Source organism: Coregonus lavaretus, assembly GCF_964263955.1.
Source record: "Coregonus lavaretus genome assembly, chromosome: 27".
NCBI lineage: Eukaryota > Metazoa > Chordata > Actinopteri > Salmoniformes > Salmonidae > Coregonus > Coregonus lavaretus.
The window spans coordinates 34,187,823-34,212,679 of record NC_140014.1 but is presented as its reverse complement, the minus strand read 5'-3'; the positions used below and the strand labels follow the sequence as shown (position 1 = coordinate 34,212,679).

The following is a 24,857-nucleotide window of genomic DNA, read 5'->3' as shown; positions in this document are numbered from 1 at the left end:
CCCATTTGTATCTACAACCTACATACGTGGCATTTCAGGCTGTAAGCAGAAGCCTCTCAAGCTCTTCACACAGCCATGGACCAGGGGAGGGAAGCCCTGTGTGTATCTGGCACCTACTACCATACCCCGTTCAAAGGCACTTCAATCTTTTGTCTTGCCCATTCACCCTCTGAATGGCACACATACACAATCCAGGGTTGAGCAGTGCCAGGGTAGACTAAGTCTGCCACAGATGTTGTCTGACATGGGCTGTCACCTCCCTCCCTCCTTCCCTCCCTCTCAGTAGGAGACAGTTTGATTCTCTGGAGACTCATTAAGAGTGAATTGGTGTTAGGTAACTATTGGCATCATGTCACTAGGACTGTGCATCAGCACAGTGCAGCAGGTTTGGACACTGTAGTCCTGTTAACCCTGCTGTATGACAACATCTTTCCCTCTCTCCTTTTATGGCATATCATTCTTTCCCCCACAGTTACAGTGGAAGTCCTCTGGAAGAAAAACATGAAGCATTTACAATGTTCTTACTTGCTTGCAGACCCCCAAAGACAGTATTTGTCAGCTGCTCTGTGGTGGTGAAGCTACTAGCTCAGGAGACAGCAGTACGTTATGGCTACTGTAGAGTTTCCCAAGGTGCACCACCTTTTGTTCTAGAACTTTCTCCCTCTGTGCAGACAATCTCAGTGACGCCATAGTGCCTGGCTGTCCCTTTGATTGTATCCCCAGTACACCTGGAACACTTCTATTCAAAGGCTTTTTCAGCAGCTCTGATGATCACTGACACATTGTCAGTGACTGACTACACAACCAGTATCCCCTCTCATCTTCCCTGCCATGTGATATGATAAAAGGCACTGGTTCTCTTTTAGTCTCTTTTTAGGAGTGTTTTCCCACTGGGAGATGAAACAAGAAATGGAAGCAGCTTAAAAAAGCAACATGGTTTTTGCTTGGTCATGCTACTCAGTGCTCCCGCATTCACTCAAACACTCACACACAGTGACTTTGCAACCATGCTGTCCTCTACTCTGATATTCAAACTAAAATACAGCAAGAGAGGGATATTAAGTATTTATGTAACTTTATTTTAGTGTGGAAATTAAGTATTTATGTAACTTTATTTTAGTGCGGCTCGGGAGTTATTCTTGGCTAGATGCTTGGCAACAGGGAATTTCATGTAGTCTGTGTTGTTGTGACTCAGTCCACACTCTCCGCAGTAGCTTTATTGATGTTCACTACTTACCTAACTTTGTGTTTTAGTTGACTTTTCTTTTTAGCTAGCACTTTGCAGTACATTTAAACATTTTGTCATTTAGCAGACGCTCTTATCCAGAGTGACTTACAGTATGAGTGCATACATTTCCCCCGTGGGAATCAAACCCACAACCCTGGCGTTGCAAGCACCATGCTCTACCAACTGAGCCAATTGGGAGTAGACTGCTGAGCCTTGATTATTGTGGTCATTCCCCTGAGTGAGCCTATGTAGTCTAACCACTATTCTCGTTCCCTCTCTTTGCTACAGATGTGTGGTGGTACTGCTGAACCCCAAGAAGAACAAACAGCATCACATCCTCAACAGCTCCAGGTGGGGCTTCATACCTTCATAGTGTGTAACTGCTGCCTCCTGTTCGTCACGCCAGGCACGGCACAGCCAGGAGAGTGGATGGCTGCAGCCAGCTAGTCACAGTCACTTAGGCTTAAGTTCCTCCTCATACATAGCTTACATACAAAAACAAAACTACAACACTAAAGATTGTAATAGCCATCCCATGACAATAGTCTTGTTTTGTTGCATAGGGAACATACCCAGCCATCACCTGTGTCTCAAGACATTATGATGGCTGGATATGTTTTAATAATAAAAATAATTTGGGGGGGTGCGTATACAGTGGGGAAAAAAAGTATTTAGTCAGCCACCAATTGTGCAAGATCTCCCACTTAAAAAGATGAGAGAGGCCTGTAATTTTCATCATAGGTACACGTCAACAATGACAGACAAATTGAGAGAAAAAAAATCAAGAAAATCACATTGTAGGATTTTTAATGAATTTATTTGCAAATTATGGTGGAAAATAAGTATTTGGTCACCTACAAACAAGCAAGATTTCTGGCTCTCACAGACCTGTAACTTCTTCTTTAAGAGGCTCCTCTGTCCTCAACTCGTTACCTATATTAATGGCACCTGTTTGAACTTGTTATCAGTATAAAAGACACCTGTCCACAACCTGAAACAGTCACACTCCAAACTCCACTATGGCCAAGACCAAAGAGCTGTCAAAGGACACCAGAAACAAAAATTGTAGACCTGCACCAGGCTGGGAAGACTGAATCTGCAATAGGTAAGCAGCTTGGTTTGAAGAAATCAACTGTGGGAGCAATTATTAGGAAATGGAAGACATACAAGACCACTGATAATCTCCCTCGATCTGGGGCTCCACGCAAGATCTCACCCCGTGGGGTCAAAATGATCACAAGAACGGTGAGCAAAAATCCCAGAACCACATGGGGGGACCTAGTGAATGACCTGCAGAGAGCTGGGACCAAAGTAACAAAGCCTACCATCAGTAACACACTACGCCGCCAGGGACTCAAATCCTGCAGTGCCAGACGTGTCCCCCTGCTTAAGCCAGTACATGTCCAAGCCCGTCTGAAGTTTGCTAGAGTGCATTTGGATGATCCAGAAGAGGATTGGGAGAATGTCATATGGTCAGATGAAACCAAAATATAACTTTTTGGTAAAAACTCAACTCGTCGTGTTTGGAGGACAAAGAATGCTGAGTTGCATCCAAAGAACACCATACCTACTGTGAAGCATGGGGGTGGAAACATCATGCTTTGGGGCTGTTTTTCTGCAAAGGGACCAGGACGACTGATCCGTGTAAAGGAAAGAATGAATGGGGCCATGTATCGTGAGATTTTGAGTGAAAACCTCCTTCCATCAGCAAGGGCATTGAAGATGAAACGTGGCTGGGTCTTTCAGCATGACAATGATCCCAAACACGCCGCCCGGGCAACGAAGGAGTGGCTTCGTAAGAAGCATTTCAAGGTCCTGGAGTGGCCATCCAGTCTCCAGATCTCAACCCCATAGAAAATCTTTGGAGGGAGTTGAAAGTCCGTGTTGCCCAGCGACAGCCCCAAAACATCACTGCTCTAGAGGAGATCTGCATGGAGGAATGGGCCAAAATACCAGCAACAGTGTGTGAAAACCTTGTGAAGACTTACAGAAAATGTTTGACCTGTGTCATTGCCAACAAAGGGTATATAACAAAGTATTGAGAAACTTTTGTTATTGACCAAATACTTATTTTCCACCATAATTTGCAAATGAATTCATTAAAAATCCTACAATGTGATTTTCTGGATTTTTTTTCTCATTTTGTCTGTCATAGTTGACGTGTACCTATGATGAAAATTACAGGCCTCTCTCATCTTTTTAAGTGGGAGAACTTGCACAATTGGTGGCTGACTAAATACTTTTTTTCCCCACTGTATTTGTCCTGTTACACCCAAGTGTGTACTGGAATGTGTTTCTTGCATATCCCAACTCCCCCTGAGATACCCGCAGGGAGTGGGGTCACGACCAGGTTCATCATTTTCTGGTGCCATTGTCCAATTCGGGTTAAGTGCCTTGCTCAAGGGCACAGTGACAGATTTTTCACCTTGTCGGCTCCGGGATTCAAACAACTGACCTTTCGATTACTGGCCCAATGCTCTAATCTCGAGGCTACCTGCCACCCATATATATGTGTATACACTGAGTATACCAAACATTAGGAACACCTTCCTAATATTGAGTTCCACAGGGAGGCTGGCCCATGTTGACTCCAATGCTTCCCACAATGGTGTCAAGTTGGCTGGATGTCCTTTGGGTGGTGGACCATTCTTAACACACACAGGAAACTGTTAAGTGTGAAAAACCCAGCAGCGTTGCAGTTCTTGATACAAACCGGTGCGCCTGGCACCTACTACCATACCCCGTTCAAAGGCACTTCAATCTTTTGTCTTGCCCATTCACCCTCTGAATGGCACACATACGCAATCTTTGTCTCAATTGTCTCAAGGCTTAAAAATCCTTCTTTAACCTGTCTCCTCTCCTTGATCTACACTGATTGAAGTAGATTTAACAAGTGACGTCAATAAGGGATCATAGCTTTCACCTGGATTCACCTGGTCAGTCTATGTCATGGAAAGAGCAGGTGTTCCTAATGTTTTGCATACTCAGTGTATGTGTATATATATATATGTGGCTTGGGGTTATAATGGAGTAGGATGACCTAAGCCTGTAGGCCCTGTAAATACAGGCCATCTGGATGAGAGGGAGGGAGCTAGTCTATAGTGACTTGTCAAACACAGCATGGCTTATGTAACGACTAGCACTGGACAGACAGTCAGCCACGACCAAAGCAGCACCACGGCTTCAAAGCCACTGCCAATCCCTTTAATGTGTGGAAAAAGCAGAGGTAGGTAGATGTTGTCACGTCATTAGGACTGAAAAAAAGGTCCTCTAAATCAATGTGACTGTGACAAGCTGGCTCCATCCATTCTTCTTTCTAACTGTCATATACCCAGATGAGTTTGTTCTCTTATGCTCTCCTGGTTTGAGGCTAATATTGGAATTTAATACCCTCTGCCCTACTCCTACATCACTCTACAGACTAATTATTACTATACCATGATGAGATCACAGTATAGTAATGCTTAGTACAACATTTGATAAGAGAAAAGCTGCTTGGCTACGCATCAAACATTTATATGACACTTCGATAGGGGGAAAAATGTAGCGTCCCAAATGGCACCCTGTTCCCCATACAAGCCCTAGTGCCTATATATTTTTTTTCCTCCAATAAAGTATTGCACTACATAGGGAATAGGGTGCCAGACAATATCTCTGTGTACCAGTACTGGACCGTGATAACTGCTTCAACAGTTTTTTAAAACAACCAATTGACTCCCAGTCACAGGCCATTGAGCCGACCATTCAGTGCAGATACTATATCTTTAAACTCATCTCTTTACCACCACATGGTGTATCATTTTACTATTATCAGACTCTACTGTTGGTACAGCAGCATTTGTTTAGGACTCCTTTCCTGTTAGAAGTGTAAGAGCCTGCCTCTAATCTCTACTTTAGTGTGTGATGATAATCATCAGATTGATGTATTGATTGTGGTGAGCGTGCCATTGTCATAGAGTACAGCCCAAGCGGAAAAACCCCTCGAGACCAGGATGCATTCACTTCTTTTCGAAAGTAATGAAATGTTTCCTCTCCTCTCTGTCATCTATTCTCTTCACAGGAAAACCATCACCACTCTGTCATTTTCCCCTGATGGCAAATATGTTGTCACAGGAGAGGTGAGTGTCATTCCATTGTTAGGGCCCTATAAAATCTGAGATGCGGAAGAAACGTGACATTAAAACGGAATTCAACTATATTAAAAAATGTGTTGAACTTTAGTAGGGAATCAACTAAATGTATTGAAAGTTAATTAATTTGTCCAATTTGATCATAAGACGTTAACAGAATCCATCAGTGATTCGTATTTCCTGGAACTTTCTGAAGAAGCAACGAGAATTCCCCGTCTATGTATGTGCCGTGCGTGCGTCTACCACTTTGTGTTGCCGTTAGCGATGATGCTAATGAAAAGTCTGGTAGATGGAAAGGCTTTCACAAAAACCTTCTCAATTACATGTTAACTACAAAATAGCCTATACTTACCTACCAGAATGATATAATTATTTGCATCAATCCAGTGGGTATTTGTTTAGCAAACTCTACTATCACATGTGCGCTACAAAAACATAGCTAAAGAAAAGCCTCTTGCTAGCACTGGAATTAAAGGGTAACTACACCCCAAAATCTAAATTTCCCAAAACATTCCCAGACCTCAATACTGGTCTCCTGATGTGGTTTAAACATTGTTGTGGACTTAGAACATCCAATTTAGTTGTTTTTCTATTTAGAAAGTGTGATTTTGTGAGTGAAAACCTAAAAAAACTGGGGAAACAGACACCTGAGAAAACAATTAGGAGAAAACAGAATTTGGGAAAAAACAACAGAATCAGGCAAAATATGAAATAGATTTTATAGGGCCCTACATTGTGTCTTTGCATGCCATGATGAAATGATGATACTGCAACTGCAGCTTCCTAAAAAAGTGCTGACTGTTTCCTGCTCCACTGCCAGGGCATGGCAGAGCTATCGTTGCAGTGTCCAACCCCACAGTTCATAAATGGAACACTGTCTGTGCCACATCTACAAAGGACTGTGTCCATAGCTGTGAATGTACCATGAAAAAACACACAGTGCTTGTGCTCTAGTCCGTGTTTGTGTACTGCACCATTGACTCTGTCAGTGCACGCATGTGTGCGTGTGTGTTAGACAGTGTTAGTCTGATCCATATTAGCCAGAACAGTGTGTGCGAAAGTGAATGTGTGTGTGCTGCTGCAGGGTTGCCATGGCAGCAGGAGGGGGCAGGGTGCCAGACTGTCTCTGTCAGCTGTCTGAAGGAGAGTGGGAGGGACGGGAGGGAAGAGACAGAAAGAGAGATACTTCCAGGGATGTGCCAGTGGCAGAAGGCACACAGCACGTGCTGGTGCTCAGCTCACCCTGCCTGTCTGTCCTCTGTGGTGTAGCTAACTGACCATGCTGTTAGTGACCATGCTGCCTCTGCCCTATGTATGCTGTCAAAGGGAGGTCCCTCTGTTCACAGTCGTCTTCTGTTCTTTCTTTAAAAGAGCTAGACGTCATCAGCTCTCCTGATTGTGTTCTGTTCTAAGGAGGTGCAGCAAAAGCTAATCCCAACCATGGGTTTACTCTACCTGGCTGCTACTGTAGTTTATTATATTTATTTACCATCGAACCTGTATCTGAAATTTGTAGAAATATGCCTTATCATTTCGCTCATACAGTACCTCTTTCCATACCCAGTATAAGAATTATGCATACAAAGCCGCTGCCTGCAGAGGGTAAGAAGGTACTAGGGATGTATTAGAATTAATTTCCTGGCTTCCCTTGCCTGTCCTCTTTAAATTCCCTCCACTTGATCTTCTGTTCCATCCTTGAGTTGCATAAGACAAATCATTACCGGATTGGGAAGCAGTTACAGGGTACATTGAAAAGCTTAGTGGAGACTAGAGTGTTTCCTGTCCATCTGTATGATCCAGGGATTCTGACTGTGGCTACATCACCTTGTGGACACAAACCTGTCAGGTGGTTATTATAAGAATTTTGAATCGACTTGCCGATATAAATAAATGTGAAATAAATTAAGATTCACATTTGTGGTTAGGGGGATGTGTGAGACTTGGTATGTAGAGTGAAAAGAAGCAGAATATTTTTGTGCATTATTTGCTCTATTATTATGCATTATTTTCTCTGTTTCTCTTTCGCTGTCTCTCTTTTTCTCTGTCTCTCTTTGTCTCTCTTTGTCTCTCTTTGTCTCTCTCTCTCTCTCTCTCTCTTTCTCTCTCTCTCTCGTCTCTGTCTCTGTCTCTGTCTCTCTCTCTCCAGAGTGGGCACATGCCTGCTGTGCGGGTGTGGGACGTTACAGAGCGGACCCAGGTTGCAGAGTTACAGGAACATAAGTACGGCATCTCCTGTGTGGCCTTCTCTCCCAACAGCAAGTATATCGTCAGCGTGGGATACCAGCACGACATGATCATCAATGTCTGGGCCTGGAAGGTAGCTAGCAACTCGCTTATTAGGTCTTCATTGGGTCTTAGTAGGTCTTCCATTTTCTCTATTGGAATAAATACATTTTGGATGAGTGAAAAAATACATTCATTACTTACTTACTTAGGCCCATTGCTCATTTGGGAGCATAGACCATCGACGACTCCTCTCCCAATACATAAATATATATATATATAGACCGATAGAGGTGAAAATGCTATGTGCTGTTTTTGAACTATCCTTCAATGTTTTATACTATCTTTCCTCTTCTTCTCTGAGGACAAAGTATATATCTACTGTTGATCTACAGTCCTGTTCTGTGCTCTTGTTCTCTGCTCAGAAAAACATAGTGGTGGCAGCCAACAAGGTGTCCAGTAAAGTCACGGCTGTGTCCTTCTCAGACGACAGCAACTACTTTGTCACGGCAGGGAACAGGCACGTCAAGTTCTGGTACCTGGATCACACCAAATCCTCCAAGGTATTCACACACAGTCAGTCACACCAACAACAACAACATTATTTAAAGGGGCAATCTGCAGTTGCTAAATCCATTTTTGGATGTAAATAAATGCCTCATGAGCTTAGTTTAACTGTCGTACCCCATCAGAACCCAAAATATAAGCTGGTTTTACTCCAATGTTTGTAAACTAAGTAAATGTAGACAAACACTATATAGCCTCAAAACATGGATAAAACTATACTGAACAAAAATATGAACTCAACATGTAAAGTGTTGGCCCCATTTTTCATGAGCTGAAATAAAAGATCCCAGAAATGTTCCATATGCACAAAAAGTGTATTTCTTAAAATGTTGTGCACAAATTAGTTTACATCCCTGTTAGTGAACATTTCTCCTTTGCCAAGATAATCCATCCACCTGACAGGTGTGGCTTATCAAAAAGCTTATTAAACAGCATTATCATTACACAGGTGCACCTTGTGCTGGGGACAATAAAAGGCAACTCTAAAATGTGCAGTTTTGTCACACAACACAATGCCACAGATGTCTCAAGTTTTGAGGGAGCGTGCAATTGGCATGCTGACTGCAGGAATGTCCACCAGAGCAGTTGCCAGATAATTGAATGTTCATTTCTCGACCATAAGCTGCCTCCAATGTCGTTTTGGAGAATTTGGCAGTACATCTAACCGGCCTCACAACAGCAGACCATGTGTAACCACGCCCGCCCAGGACCTCCACATCAGGCTTCTTCACCTGCGGGATCTTCTGAGGAGGGGGAGGGGGAGGGGGGGTGCTGAGGAGTATTTCTGTCTCGAATAAAGCCCTTTGGTGGGGAAAAACTAATTCTGATTGGTTGGGCCTGGCTCCCCAGTGTGTGGACCTGACTCCCAAGTGGGTGGGCCTATGCCCTCCCAGGGCCACCCATGGCTGCGCCCCTGCCTAGTCATGTGAAATCCATAGATTAGGGACTTATGAATTTATTTCAATTGACTGATTTTCTTCTATGAATTGTAACTCAGTAAAATGTTTTAATTGCTGCATGTTGAGTTTATATTTTTGTTCAGTATAAATGTTAATATCATGGATGGTCAATCCTTGCATCCATAGCTCTGTCTATGAGTTTGAGAGGGGTTACATTTCTCCAGGCCCATTCCTCATCCATAACTGACAAATAATAACTAATGCTGGTTCTAACTGAGCCTCTCAGGAATGTATCTCTAATACAATGGTTGCTTCCCAAATTGCACCCTCTTCCCTATATAGTGCATTATGTAGGGAATAGGGTGCCATTTGGTATGTAGTCGTTTCCCCCAAGTTGTCCTCTTGATCTTCAGCTGTTCCATATATTGGTTAAATTCCAACACTAGCACACCTAATTCATCTATGCAATTAATCAGCAAGCCCCTGATCATTAGTTCAATCAGTTGTGTTATTGTTGGAATGTAACAAATATGTACAACGCCGGGTTGGAGGTCACAAGGACCAGTTGGGGAAATTCCTCTGTAATCGCTCAAGCTATTAGAATAAAGACAGACGTCACATATCAACTTCAATAGCCATGTTGAAGCCGAATAGAAGGTCTTACATCCCAGAGTTTGGGATAACATAACAAACTGATGGACTAGATCAATCAGACCCAATAGCAATGTCTCTCTAATCATCGCTCCCTCTGTCTGTCTGCTAGGTGAACGCCACGGTTCCTCTGCTGGGTCGCTCGGGGCTCCTGGGGGAGCTGAGGAACAACTTCTTCAGTGACGTGGCATGTGGGAAGGGTCGTAAAGCCGGCAGCACCTTCTGCATTACCTCCTCGGGCCTGCTCTGCGAGTTCAATGACAAACGCCTGCTGGACAAATGGGTGGAACTAAGGGTGAGTTACTAGACTCGGGGGTCACGTTCATTAAGGGCACAATGTAGCAAAACTTTTTGCAACCAAAAACAGAAATCAGACTTGTTATAAGACAAATTAATAGAATCAAGAATTAGCTTCCTTGACTCAATAATTTATAATCAAAAGTATTTCGCTGCAGCGTTCAAAAGGCATATAAACTAAAAAGGAAAACCTGAATTTGATGACATTTTCCAGTTTATTGGACAAATTCAGGCAGTAGGCTACTTCCCGGTTTCACTGGGACTGTAGCTGCCTGGCTGTATCCACAGGCGTAGAGTAACACTATGAATCGTTTTGTCTAAAACTGTCTGAATGAATGGAGATCTATCACTAAAGTACCGATTATGTGTAAATGTTGGCAGAGAGCGAGTTGGTGACTTATCACAGCTTTCTACTGCATAATCAGCTTAGAATATAACCCCTTTTCAATCTACATGTGGCACAGTTTCAAACTTTCAACTTTCCCTGGACTTGGCTACTACAGAATATCCTAATTCTAGATGTAATCTAGCCACCGACTGTGTCAGATAAAACACTGATTTCAGTTCTGCTTAAAAGTCAATTGTAGACAGACAACTGTCTCGTGTCGGTGGAGTGTTAATTTGACCATCCATGCTGCTGTCTGTCTAATATTAGTGTTGTTCTGCTTCTGCTTTTTCCTCCTCTTACACTGTCCAGAAGAACGACAGTGTCACAGTAAGTCTGTCCCTTACCTGTCCTGCAGTTCCATGTCACATCAGCTGAAAGTTATGCCCCACCCCCCCTCCGATACCCCCGAGCATTCCATTGGAGGGTTTCTCAGAATGCTGCAGTCTATCATGCCCACCTGTCCACCCTATTGGGTGTGTGTGTTTTGACCACGTGAACCTAGTGGTCCACATTCTCAGATGTCTTATCTGGATGTTCTTATCCAGAGCGAGTAACAGGAACAATTATTGTTAAGTGCCTTGCTCAAGGGCACATCGACAGATTTTTCACCTAGTTGGCTTGGGGATGCGAACCAGCGACCTTTCGGTTACTGGCCCAACACTCTTAACCGCTAGGCTACCTGCCTCGCCGGATACAGAATTCATGCAGTATTACGATCAAATGATCTCTGAGGTCACAACAACCTTTTCCTAAACTTGTACCACATGATTGTAACACACTAGTGGAACTGGAGAGATCCCTACCAGATTGGCCATGCTGAGCCTGCTACCTTCCTGCTAACAGGGCTGAAGTGGGTCAGAGATACAGTAGGTAGGTGGGTGCACAATCATGCTTTTGTAGCAGACGCAGGCCCAAAGCATAGAGAGACAGGAGAAGGGGAGAAAAGAGAGGGAGAGAAGAGGGAGAGGAATGGAAATGAAAAGAGAGCGAATGAGAGAAAGGAGAGAGAGAGAGGGAGGGAGTGAAGAGGACCAACAATGCTTGCTCTGTCTCAACTGCTGCAACAGCATCACATTCCATCCTGGCATATCAGACAGCTTGATATCAACCTCTCCGCTCACGCTGTTCATCTCTAAACTCAGTTCATTAATTTACGCTCTTAACATAACTGTAAGTCGCTCTGGATAAGAGCGTCTGCTAAATGACTAAAATGTAATGTAAATGTAACATTCACACTGCAAAGCTACCAGTGTGGATTAATTTAAAAGACTTAAAAGCTTGCTGTGATCTAGCCTGTAACAAGTGACCACAGCCACAACATCAAATTAGGACATGGCTTTCATCCCCTCACATGAACTGCATATCTTATCTGCTGTAGAAGGCATGAGAGGGATCATCCTCGGTCAGAACTACACTGTCACCATACACGCCTCTTCCCCAGAGGCAACTTGAAGCTGCCACTTTGGTATATTTTGGTTTCTCCCCTACTAAGATGGTTGCTTCACTGGCATGCCGTGGTTAACAGTGCAGTGCACTGACTGTTGGGAAAGCACAGCATGCTTTGGCAACCTGAGCCCAAAGAGAGAATGTGTAAAAAAGATTTAGTCAATTACTGTTATTGGACTTGGAGAAAAAGCTGTGTCCAATCTGGGCTGCATGCCTGGCTGAATCACTGTTATTCATCATTTCAAGCATCATACTGGTAAATTGAGAAATGATATTGTGTATTGTTGTTTACAATCTGTAGGCCTAGATCTGAACCTGCTGCATTCAATAATGTGTGGTTTATGGAGTGGATACCATATCTCATCCTCTTCACCACAGTGACATATATTGCATATCATTCTGTTTCTGTCATGCTGTTTGTTGTTGAACTGTTTACTTTTCACAATATTTATTTTCTAGTGAAGCCACTTCTTCTGCCTAGATTAAACTACTTGAGAGATGTTCTTATATTGTTTACCCAGGGGCCTAGCTACAGTAAAGCGTGGTAATCAGTATTTACACAGACAGACAAGTATGTGGTGCTTACTCAATGTTTCCCCTATATTCATTTAGCAGTGGCGAGCCGCCGCTTCTAAATTGTTGCCACCACTCCCAAAAATATGATTTAAACAAATAATAATGATATACTGTGTATATACTGTGTATATATATATATATATAATGGTAAAACCAAACTCTATAGTTTTTAGTTTTTACGCAGAGGCTAGTGGCTATACACTTTTTTATTTATTTATTTAGCCTTTATTATTTTTCAGGAGAGACCTGGTCCTACAGCGGCAGCGGGAACAAAGTTTCAGACAAAACTACTTACATACACTAACACAACATTGAACAAAACTATAGACACACATACAGTACAACAATTACATATTACGTAAAGAAACACGAATGTCATAACTAAAAAACAGCTGTCCTAAAGACAATTACACTCTTCTATGATATTTACATCGATCAAGTGTTTAAACCTATTCTCAGCTTGAGCTTCCTTATCAAGTTCTCCACATGAACAGTGAAGCTCAGCTTGTCATCCACCCACACTCCCAAATATTTGTACACTTTGACTTGCTCTATAGTATGTCCATCCAATGTAGCAATGACATGATTAGTAACTTGCCTGGCATTTGAAAATACCATGCATTTTGTTTTACCCGAATTCAGAACCAGCTTCAAATCATACAGATTCTGTTGTAAGGTGTTAAATGCTCTTTGGGCATTTTCAAAAGCGAAAGATAAACTACTACCACTTGAATAAAGAACAGTATCATCTGCATAAAAATGACACTGTTTCAATATGATCCCCAATGTTGTTGATATACAAAATGAACAACAGTGGGCCCAAAATAGAATCTACCAGTCAAAAGTTTGGACATACCTACTCATTCCAGGGTTTTTCTTTATTTTTACTATTTTCTACATTGTAGAATAATAGTGAAGACATCAAAACTATGAAATAACACATATGGAATCATGTAGTAACCAAAAAAGTGTTAAACAAATAAAAATTTATTTTATATTTGAGATTCTTCAAAGTAGCCACCCTTTGCCTTAATGACAGCTTTGCACACTCTTGGCATTCTCTCAACCAGCTTCATGAGATAGTCATCTGGAGTGCATTTCAATTAACAGGTGTGCCTTCCTAAAAGTTAATTTGTGGAATGTCTTTCCTTCTTAATGCGTTTGAGCCAATCAGTTGTGTTGTGACAAGGTAGGGGGTATACAGAAGATAGCTCAATTTGGTAAAAGACCAAGTCCATATTATGGCAAGAACAGCTCAAATAAGCATAGAGAAACGACAGTCCATCATTACTTTAAGACATGAAGGTAAGTCAATCCGGAAAATGTCAAGAACTTTGAAAGTTTCTTCTACAGTCGCAAAAACCATCAAGCGCTATGATGAAACTGGCACTCATGAGGACCGCCACAGGAAAGGAAGACCCAGAGTTACCTCTGCTGCAGAGGATAAGTTCATTAGAGTTAACTGCACCTCAGATTGCAGCCCAAATAAATGCTTCACAGAGTTCAAGTAACAGACACATCTCAACATCAACTGTTCAGAGGAGACAGTGTGAATCAGGCCTTCATGGTCGAATTGCTGCAAAGAAACCACTTCTAAAGGACACCAATAAGAAGAAGAGACTTGCTTGGGCCAAGAAACACGAGCAATGGACATTAGACCGGTGGAAATCTGTCCTTTGGTCTGATGAGTCCAAATGTGAGATCTTTGGTTCCAACCGCCGTGTCTATGTGAGACGCAGAGTAGGTGAACGGATGATCTCTGCATGTGTGGTTCCCACTGTAAAGCATAGAGGAGGAGGTGTGATGGTGTGGGGGTGCTTTGCTGGTGACACTGTTGGTGATTTATTTAGAATTCAAGGCACACTTAACCTTCATGGCTACCACAGCATTCTGCAGCGATACGCCATCCCATCTGGTTTGTGCTTAGTGGGACTATCAATAGTTTTTCAACAGGACAATGACCCAACGCACCTCCAGGCTGTGTAAGGGCTATTTGACCAAGAAGGAGAGTGATGGAGTGCTGCATCAGATGACCTGGCCTCCGCAATCACCCGACCTCAACCCAATTGAGATGGTTTGGGATGAGTTGGACCGCAGAGTGAAGGAAAAGCAGCCAACGTGTGCTCACCATATGTGGGAACTCCTTCAAGACTGTTGGAAAAGCATTCCTCATGAAGCTGGTTGAGAGAATGCCAAGAGTGTGCAAAGCTGTCATCAAGGCACAGGGTGGCTACTTTGAAGAATTTGTTTAACACTTTTTTGGTTACTACATGATTCCATATGTGTTATTTCAAAGTTTTGATGTCTTCACTATTATTCTACAATGTAGATAATAGTAAAAATAAAGAAAAACCCTTGAATGAGTAGGTGTGTCCAAACTTTTGAATGGTACTATATATATATATATATATATATATATATATATATATATATATATATATATATATATATATATATATATATATATAATTTCCGTGATGGTAAAACGTTTTCAGTGTAAACCTGAACTGAAACCAGATTATTATATAAAGTGTGTAGAAAACATAATGGAGCAATATGTTTTTAAATAAGATACTTTTTTAGAACTAACAATCACCAAAATAAAAACTAGACAGTCAGGGAGAATCTAACATTCCCAAAATGTCATGGCATGTGGCACACATTGATTTTGTTATTATGTTTGAGTCACTCAGATAGCATAAGAACAAAATATCACATTTTCTCTCCACCCCAAAAAAGGTAGAATTGCAGGAAATTGGCTGTAAAACAGCAAAATGTTGTATCTTCAGCCAAGAGGTGGCCCTTTACAATTTTGGGTCGGAGATTGTGCCATTGGCTACGCCCACTACCACGCCCCCCCAATCCTCTAAAATAACTTTTCCACCGCTGCTGAAAAAAATCCTATGGGAAACAATGTGACTGCTAGTCCCTAGTGTGTTTTCTGATGCCTCTCTGGCAATGGTCTTCAATTCAATACGTTCAATATCATTGACAGACAGCACCTTAGCTCTTTCTGCTGTCTCTGCAATTGATTTCCCTGAGGAGCTGGGCTGCGTCCCAAATAGCACCCTATTCCCTATGTAGTGCTCTAGTGAGGCAGAAGGGAATAGAGCCAGGCGGGGCCCTGGCTCTATTCCCTTCTGTGCATTCGGAAAGTATTCAGACCCCTTGACCTTTTCAACATTTTGTTACGTTACAGCCTTATTCTAAAATTGATTAAATTGTTTTTTCCCCTCATCAATCTACACACAATACCCCATAATGATAAAGCAAAAACAGGTTTTTAGATGTTTTTGCAAGTTTATAAAAAATAAAAACGTAAATATCACATTTACCTAAGTATTCAGACCGTTTACTCAGTACTTTGTTGAAGCACCTTTGGCAGCGATTACAGCCTCGAGTCTTCTTGGGTATGACGCTACAAGCTTGGCACACCTGTATTTGGGGAGTTTCTCCCATTCTTCTCTGCAGATCCTCTCAAGCTCTGTCAGGTTGGATGGGGAGCGTCGCTGCACAGCTATTTCCAGGTATCTCCAGAGATGTTCGATTGGGTTCAAGTCCGGGCTCTGGCTGGGCCACTCAAGGACATTCAGAGACTTGTCCCGAAGCCACTCCTGCGTTGTCTTGGCTGTGTGCTTAGGGTCATTGTCCTGTTGGAAGGTGAAACTTCGTCCCAGTCTGAGGTCCTGAGCGCTCTGGAGCAGGTTTTCATCAAGAATCTCTCTGTACTTTGCTCTATTCATTTTTCCCTCGATCCTGCCTAGTCTCCTAGTCCCTGCCGCTGAAAAACATCCCCACAGCATGATGCTGCCACCACCACGCTTCACCGTAGGGGATGGTGCCAGGTTTCCTCCAGACGTTACGCTTGGCATTCAGGCCAAAGAGTTCAATCTTGGTTTCATCAGACCAGAGAATCTTGTTTCTCATGGTCTGAGAGTCTTTAGGTGCCTTTTGGCAAACTCCAAGCGGGCTGTCGTGTGCCTTTTACTGAGGAGTGGCTTCCATCTGGCCACTCTACCATAAAGGCCTGATTGGTGGAGTTCTGCAGAGATGGTTGTCCTTCTGGAAGGTTCTCCCATCTCCACATAGGAACTCTGGAGCTCTGTCAGAGTGACCATTGGGTTCTTGGTCACCTCCCTGACCAATGCCCTTCTCCACCGATTGCTCAATTTGGCCGGGCGGCCAGCTCTAGGAAGTCTTGGTGGTTCCAAACTTCTTCCATTTAAGAATGATGGAGGCCACTGTGTTCTTGGGGACCTTCAATGCTGCAGAAATGTTTTGGTACCCTTCCCCAGATCTGTGCCTCGACACAATCCTGTCTCGGAGCTCTACGGACAATTCCTTCGACCTCATGGCTTGGTTTTTGCTCTGACATGCAGTGTCAACTGTGGGACCTTATATAGACAGGTGTGTGCCTTTCCAAATCATGTCCAATCAATTGAATTTCCCACAGGTGGACTCCAATCAAGTTGTAGAAACATCTCGAGGATGATCAATGGAAACAGGATGCACCTGAGCTCAATTTCGAGTCTCATAGCAAAGGGTCTGAATACATATGTAAATGTGATATTTCAGTTTTTTATTTTTTAATAAACCTGCACAAATTTCTAAAAACCTGTTTTTGCTTTGTCATTATGGGGTAATGTGTGTAGATTGATGTAGATTGAACAATTTAATCAATTTTAGAATAAGGCTGTAACGTAACAAAATGTGGAAAAAGTCAAGGGGATCTGAATACTTTCCGAATGCACTGTAGTAGTGGAGGAAACCCTGACGTGTGTGTTATATGTAGTGTACAGTACGTATGTGTGTCCTCTCTAACCCCACCTCCTCTGCCCTGCAGACCAATCAGGCCACGTCTCTGTCTGTGACGGACGAGCTGATCTTCTGTGGCTGTGCTGACGGCACGGTTAGGGCCTTCAGCCCCGTCAACCTGCACTTCATCTGCACCCTGCCACGCCCACACTGCCTGGGCACAGACATCGCCACCGTGGTGGAGGCTAGGTGAGTGACCCCGACCTTAACCTCCACACAATGCAGACGACGTGCAGAGGTTTTTATGTGTGCAAGAATTCATATTTTATAATCAATTGAACTTTTAGAGAACTGTTTTTTTAATCAACATTATGACTTTGAAATGTCGCCCTGGACATGAATGAAGTATTTAAATGGTGTCTTTGTGACTGTGGGAAGTGGGAACAGTCTCTCTCTGTCCTGTTGGTTAGCCAGAGTGGTGTGGGTTGTGTGGTATCTAGATCTCATACAGCATCATACTCTACATACCTATACAAATACTAAACAAACCAACTACACAAAATACCCTTGAATGATTTCCTCTTTGTTACTGTTCTTCCAGGATGCATGTGGGCCCAGTTGGAGTTAAATGTCATATTGTTTTTGTATCCCTGTATCCCCCTCAAGCTCTGTTTAAATAGACGTTTTGTCGTTGATGCCTTCAGGAAGACAGATGGAGATTCCTATGAGAGTTTGTTCTCCTCATAAATATGGACTGAGTGAATGCTGAGTCTGGAATGCTGCTGGTTAATTTCCTTGTTCAACTGACTTCCTGACAATAGGCCCTAAATGTTATAACAGATTAGCTGAATAATCATGCATATAGCATGTTTGCGTGGGATGTGAAAAATCCCACCAGTGGAATAACTAACTGCATGTTTGCGTCACAAATGACACCCTTTTCCCTATTTGGTGCAATACTTTTGACCAGGGCCCATAGATGGCTGTGTAGGTCATGTCGAAGCTGCTATTAAGTGAAGCCATCAAGGTCACCTCGCTACTGTTTATAGAAGTTTCTGTGGGAAACACCATAGACAGGCCAGACCTCACCCAGTAAGCACGTTATGTTCTGGCCAAAAACACAACCATTAAATCATTGGTAAAGGGATGCCAGCCCGGCTGATAGCTGGGCTTTTCTCATAACCATTGAATTGGGTTAGCTTGTACTGTAACTTTAAAGTATCTCTGGGTTCTGGAAAAGTGCTTCATAAATTAAATATATAGTTTTTTTATTACAGTATTCCAGTGTTATTACATCCTAACTCTCCCTCCCTCCAGTCACCTCTTCAGCCACAAGATGGACGCCCGGTGTCCTGACACGGTGGCTGTATCTTATGACCCTGCCAGCCGCTGGCTGTCCTGTGTCTACAATGACCACAGCCTGTACGTGTGGGACGTACGGGACCTCCGCAAAGTGGGCAAGGTCTACTCCGCCCTCTACCACTCGGCCTGCGTGTGGAGCGTCGAGGTAAGGTCAGGGAGGGAGGCCTGGAGGAACATGTTTCTCTTTACTCCCTGTATAGAGAGGGTTTTACATGTAGAAAATAAACAAGATACCTGTTGCACACTGTTGAATGGTGGTCTCATATACAGTGCATTCGGAAAGTATTCAGACCCCTTGACTTTTTCCACATTTTGTTACGTTACAGCCTTATTCTAAAATTGATAAAATTGTTTTTTTCCCTCATCAATCTACACACAATACCCCATAATGACAAAGCAAAAATACGTTTTTATAAATGTTTGCACATTTATTAAAAATAAACAACGGAAATATAACATTTACATAAGTATTCAGACCCTTTTCTCAGTACTTTGTTGAAGCACCTTTGGCAGCGATTACAGCCTCAAGTCTTCTTGGGTATGACGCTACAAGCTTGGCACACCTGTATTTGGGGAGTTTCTCCCGTTCTTCTCGGCAGATCCTCTCAAGCTCTGTCAGGTTGGATGGGGAGTGCCTCTGCACAGCTATTTTCAGGTCTCTCCAGAGATGTTAGATTGGGTTCAAGTCCGGGCTCTGGCTGGCCACTAAAGGACATTCAGAGACTTGTCCTGAAGCCACTCCTGCGTTGTCTTGGCTGTGTGCTTAGGGTCATTGTCCTGTTGGAATGTGAACCTTCGCCCCAGTCTGAGGTCCTCAGCGCTCTGGAGCAGGTTTTAATCAAGAATCTCTCTGTACTTTGCTCCGTTCATCTTTCCCTCGATCCTGACTAGTCTCCCAGTCCCTGCCGCTGAAAAACATCCCCACAGCATTATGCTGCCACCACCATGCTTCACCGTAGGGATGGTGCCAGGTTTCCTCCAGACGTGACACTTGACATTCAGGCCAAAGAGTTCAATCTTGGTTTCATCAGACCAGAGAATCTTGTTTCTCATGGTCTGAGAGTCTTTAGGTGCATTTTGGCAAACTCCAAGCGTGCTGTCACGTGCCTTTTACTGAGGAGTGGCTTCCGTCTGGCCACTCTACCGTAAAGGCCTGATTGGTGGAGTGCTGCAGAGATGGTTGTCTTTCTGGAAGTTTCTCCCATCTCCACATAGGAACTCTGGAGCACTGTCAGAGAGACCATCGGGTTCTTGGTCACCTCCCTGAACAAGGCCCTTCTCCCCGAATGCTCAGTTTGGCCGGGCGGTCAGCTCTAGGAATAGTCTTGGTGGTTCCAAACTTCTTCCATTTCAGAATGATGGAGGCCACTGTGTTATTGGGGACCTTCAATGCTGCAGAAATGTTTTGGTACCCTTCCCCAGATCTGTGCCTCGACACAATCCTGTCTCAGAGCTCTACGGACAATTCCTTCGACCCTGTCGCTTGGTTTTTGCTCTGACATACACTGTCAACTGTGTGACCTTATATAGAGAGGTGTGTGCCTTTCCAAATCATGTTCAAATCAATTGAATTTACCACAGGTGGACTCCAATGAAGTTGTAGAAACATCTCAAGGATGATCAATGGAAACAGGATGCACCTGAGCTCAATTTCGAGTCTCATAGCAAAGGGTCTGAATACTTATTTAAATAATGTATATATTTATTTATTTTATGTAAATTTACAAAAACTTCTAAAAACCTGTTTTTGCTTTGTCATTATGGGGTGTTGTGTGTAGATTGATGAGGATTTCTATTTATTTAATCCATTTAAGAATAAGGCTGTAACGTAACAAAATGTGGAAAAAGTCAAGGGGTCAAAATACTTTCCGAATGCAATGTTTATTGTTCCGTGCAGCGGAGCATTTAACCGTGTGTGGGTATGTTTTTATTTTCTATGATGCGTTTTTTCCACCCTGCAGCTGGAATCTATCTGGATGTGCATACACTAGTTTAGAACAACTGTTTCCATGTCCTCTGTACCTGTCAGGTGTACCCAAAATGTACGTAGATTAATATTTACATAATCTCTCCTAGTGTTAAAAGAATTTCTATCTCTAATTCAACCTAAGCTTGAATCATTACCAGAGGTTGTAAGGCTCTGGTTTTAATCATAAATGATTCAAGGTCCACAACCAGCAAGAATGATCTGTATTTTTATTCATGGAGAGCTCTGGCGCCAAAACCCATACACTCCTGTTTTATACCTCTTGACACACAAAGGCACTTTGCTCCGCCCACCTTTAGGAGGCTTTCTTAAACAGTTTCCACCTTTCTCCTTCACCCTGGAATGTTTAGTCCCGCCCCCCCCCCCCTCTGTTAGTGGGTTGATAATTGTAACACAGTTGTATTTGGGGTGAAATCCTTTAGTCATTATTCTTAAAATACAAATTAATCTAACACCTAGACGATAGGTCTACTAATGTTTCCTTTGCTCTGCACCTGTACAGGTGTATCCAGACAGGGTAAGGGATGGCAGGCAGCCCTGTCTGCCTCCAGGTTCCTTCCTTAGCTGTTCTTCAGACAATACTATCCGTCTCTGGAACACTGATGGACACAACACCACTCTCAGCCACAACGTCATCAGCAACGTACGTCTGTCTCACTCTCACACACCATATAACTAACTCCTGATCTCAATATGAATGACTGCTGATTGAGTTTTGATGCTAAGTAGTTCTACTCAAGAACCTTTGAATCCAGAGTGAGGCTTTAAGAGGGGGAAACACACCCAACTTATAGAGGTTTATTAAGTGATGGTGAATGGCTTTCTCGGCTAATAATCCCCCCCCCCCCCTTTCTCTCGCTCTCCAGGACCTCCAGAAGATAATCTATATGGACAACAACACCGCCGGCCTGCTGGACACAGAGTGCCTCAACTCGGGGAATGGAGAGAAGGCCGACCCCCAGACCTCGGAGACCAGGACGGGCATCAGGACCATGTGTGTCAGCCCAGACGGGCAGCACTTGGCATCGGGCGACCGCACCGGCACCTTGAGGTACTGTTGGAGAAAAAGAGCGGTTTGTTCGCACACCTGTAGTTCAAAGTCTATGGAAGAAACTATTGTAGAACAAGAAAATTTAGCACACTGGTGTTCTTGATTACTCCACAAACAATGTTTTTATTTTATTGTAACCTTTATTTAACTAGTCAGTTAAGAACAGATTCTTATTTACAATGATGGCCTACCCCGGCCAACCCAGACAACGCTGGGCCAATTGTGCTCTTAGTCTCGGCCGGATTTTGATACAGCCTGGAATCGAACCAGGGTCTGTAGTGACGCCTCTAGCACTGAGATGCAGGGCCTTAGACCGCTGCGCCACTCGGGATCCCTTTAAACTAATCAATGTTTGTGTCAGTAGACCTTCATCAGGCTAAACCCTGAGGTACAGTACCACTGCTATGCCGTCCCAGAAGGAGCCTTGTTTTCTGTCTCTACCCCTCAGGCCTCAGCACTTCTATGTCCTAATGAAATTCCCTAACTAGACTCATGGGAGGGTGTGTTGGTGTGTGCGCGCGTGCATGTGTGTGTTTACAGCTGTGTGTGTGTATGTTTGTTAAATTGGGTTTAGAGGAGGCTAGAGTCCATTCAGGCAGCAGCCTAGCTGACTATCTGTCCACATGACTGGATGGACAGCTGCACCATGTTGGCTAGGTTGCTGCTGACGTAGTTAACACCAAGGCTACTTTTTGTAAATTAACTTTGTCACACAAAACTGAAGGATGGCGGTCTACTCTGCATTCTACTGCGGCCCAGCGGTGTCTCTGTGTGTGGAGAGACTGAGCTGTAAGCCGCGTTAACAGTGTGCTCCTCGCAAAAAATGTGTGTTGTTATGGGAGCATAGCAGGACTAATCAAGTACTATTCTGTTCTGTTTGCTGTTGCAGGATCCACGAGCTGGAGAGCATGGGGGAGATTCTGAACGTTCAGGCCCACGACTCAGAGATCCTGTGTCTGGAATATTCCAAGCCTGAGACGGGTACGTTCAATTGTTACCATAATAACATATTCACCTTCTATGTAGTTAGTTAACTCATACTGAATACAGATATTTATTGTTAGCTTGCTATCCATGACAAGCCTGATACGTGTAAGGCAGATTTCCCCTCTTCTGGGAGGAAATGGAAGAGGCAACATGGTTATAAATACTACTGTAGGTATAAACCACCTTCAGCTGGTTGCCAGATGCTTCACCAACCTCCCATTGACTTGTGAAACAAACCACTTCAGAGCTCCATCACGTTATAAAGAGACTGGGGTTGGGTCCAAATGTACTGTATGTAAATTCTTCTTAGTCAAAGTATAAATGAGCAGCTTTATATAATTAACTTTACCGGTTCACACATTAAACCCAAAGGGTCTGATAAGGGATTTGTGAAATGGAATGTGGAAATTATTGAAGTTATCTTTGTAACTACTGCTATAGTCAACAATTTCAACACACACCCATGTTTCATCTCATTTTGTTACAAAGAGTGTCTGTGTGTGCAGTGGGGCTATTAAGAGGGCATTATCAGACCTGGTGAAGTGCCGTCCAATTCAGAGAAAAGCAAGGCAGAGCATATTATGCTCCATGGCTTGGGCAGGCCTGAGGGTGGGTGTGTGTGTTGTGTGTTGTGTGTGTGTGTGTTGTGTGAGTGGGGGTAGCACACTGGCATTGGCCCAAGAACTGCTTGGCCCTCCTCCAGACCTCCATCATCTAGCCCCAGTAGCAGCACATCTGTCATAGTGGCTGCATCCCAAAAGGCCCTGGTCAAAAGAAGTACACTATATAGGGAATAGGGTCTCATTTGGGATGCATCCAGTGGCTCCCATGTTAATAGGAGTATTAATGATATTCCTCTAGGTCATCCATTTGGCAGTTGGCACCACACAGAGAACCAGATAGAGAGAGCTCAGAATAAACCCAGTACACTCCCTCTGGCTGCCTGCAGTGTACAGTGCCCCCACACATTGACTCGGTACCGGTACCCCCTGTATGTAGCCTCGTTATTGCTATTTTATTGTTTAACTTTTTTAAAACTTTAGTTTATTTAGTAAATATTTTCTTAACTCTTATATTTCTTAAAACTGCATTGTTGGTTAAGGGCTTGAAAGTAAGCATTTCACGGTAAGGTCTACACCTGTTGTATTCGGCGCATGTGACAAATAAAATAGTATTTTATTTGATAGTAACACCTCAGAGGGTGATTATAGTCCGATCACAGCCATTGCCCTGCTGGGCCTGTATTCTCAACGCATCTCAGAGTAGAGTGCTGATCTGGGATCAGTTTAGCCTTTTAAATCATAATGGATAAGAGGGGGAAACTGATATTGCTATGCAATTCATCCTCTAGGTTTACCATATCACCTTCACCTTCTAGCTGGGATCAAGGTTAACAAAGTCACAAAGCTAACAGATCCAGGATCCACATTCAATCTCAGCAAGGAGAGGATTTAAGCGAAATAGATAGTACTTTTCATTTACTGAAATTAATCAGGTTGGAAATTCAATCAAGTCCACTCTGGGGAAGTGCTTAACATCAATTTTTGATTGGTTTCGATATCCATGTGAAGTGTCAGTCAGCTCATTGGTTATTAGGTTAATATAATGTAATTGGAGTCATAATCGCATTTGTTCACCATGTGCGGTCAGTCACTCCACATAATCACAGTGAGTTGTTGCAATTCAAACGCAGTGGATATCCTTGCATGTGCAAATAGCTGTCGTCATCAGTTTAATCTGGATCATGTATAGTTTCCCCCTAAAATTTAGAAAATTGGACACGTAAACAGATATTTTTCTGTCTGTTACAGTGGCGCCTAGTTATGTGGCCCACTCATGCTTGGCCTATCGTAGCACTGGTCTCATCTCTCGGTAAACCTCTAAGGAAATACGTTTTGCACTACTGTTTCCTCTCATTAAGAGTAGCTTTAATGTTACTGTTAACAGGGACACAGGTAGTAGCAACTAGCAGGTTAAAAAGGTTTCAGTGAGTCCACATATGGCCTAATGTGTCAGGTAGCAGTCTGTAGAGCACATGTTGACCAGAGCACCACCCTGCTCAACAAGATGCTTTATGGCTGTTAAAAACACGAAGGACCTCTAATGAAAAATATTTACCACCACCGAAATGGAGAACAGGAGTTGGCTGTTGGTAAGTGGCTGGTATTCTGGTGTGTAATTGAGTGTAATGGAGTGTAATGTAATGTAATGTAATGTAGGCCTATACGTGGTGTGAAGGTTTTGTCTTGCAATGACTGTGATACGTGGTTGTTTTTACCTATTTGAATGCACTGACTATAAGTCCCTCTG

General features: G+C 43.2%; 1 protein-coding gene across 1 annotated transcript in view; it reads left to right on the top strand.

Annotated features, from left to right (window-relative positions):
* The window catches only part of LOC311103071 (mitogen-activated protein kinase-binding protein 1-like), a 62,107-nt gene that overhangs the window by 14,441 nt on the left and 22,809 nt on the right, over positions 1-24,857 (top strand). Inside the window, exons 3-12 of the mRNA XM_084144598.1 lie at positions 1,517-1,579; positions 5,289-5,346; positions 7,505-7,675; positions 8,007-8,144; positions 9,811-9,993; positions 17,249-17,409; positions 18,478-18,667; positions 21,012-21,152; positions 21,376-21,560; positions 22,450-22,541. Of these exons, the coding sequence (XP_084000724.1) occupies positions 1,517-1,579; positions 5,289-5,346; positions 7,505-7,675; positions 8,007-8,144; positions 9,811-9,993; positions 17,249-17,409; positions 18,478-18,667; positions 21,012-21,152; positions 21,376-21,560; positions 22,450-22,541 (1,382 nt within the window). The remainder of the gene's footprint in view (positions 1-1,516; positions 1,580-5,288; positions 5,347-7,504; positions 7,676-8,006; positions 8,145-9,810; positions 9,994-17,248; positions 17,410-18,477; positions 18,668-21,011; positions 21,153-21,375; positions 21,561-22,449; positions 22,542-24,857) is intronic.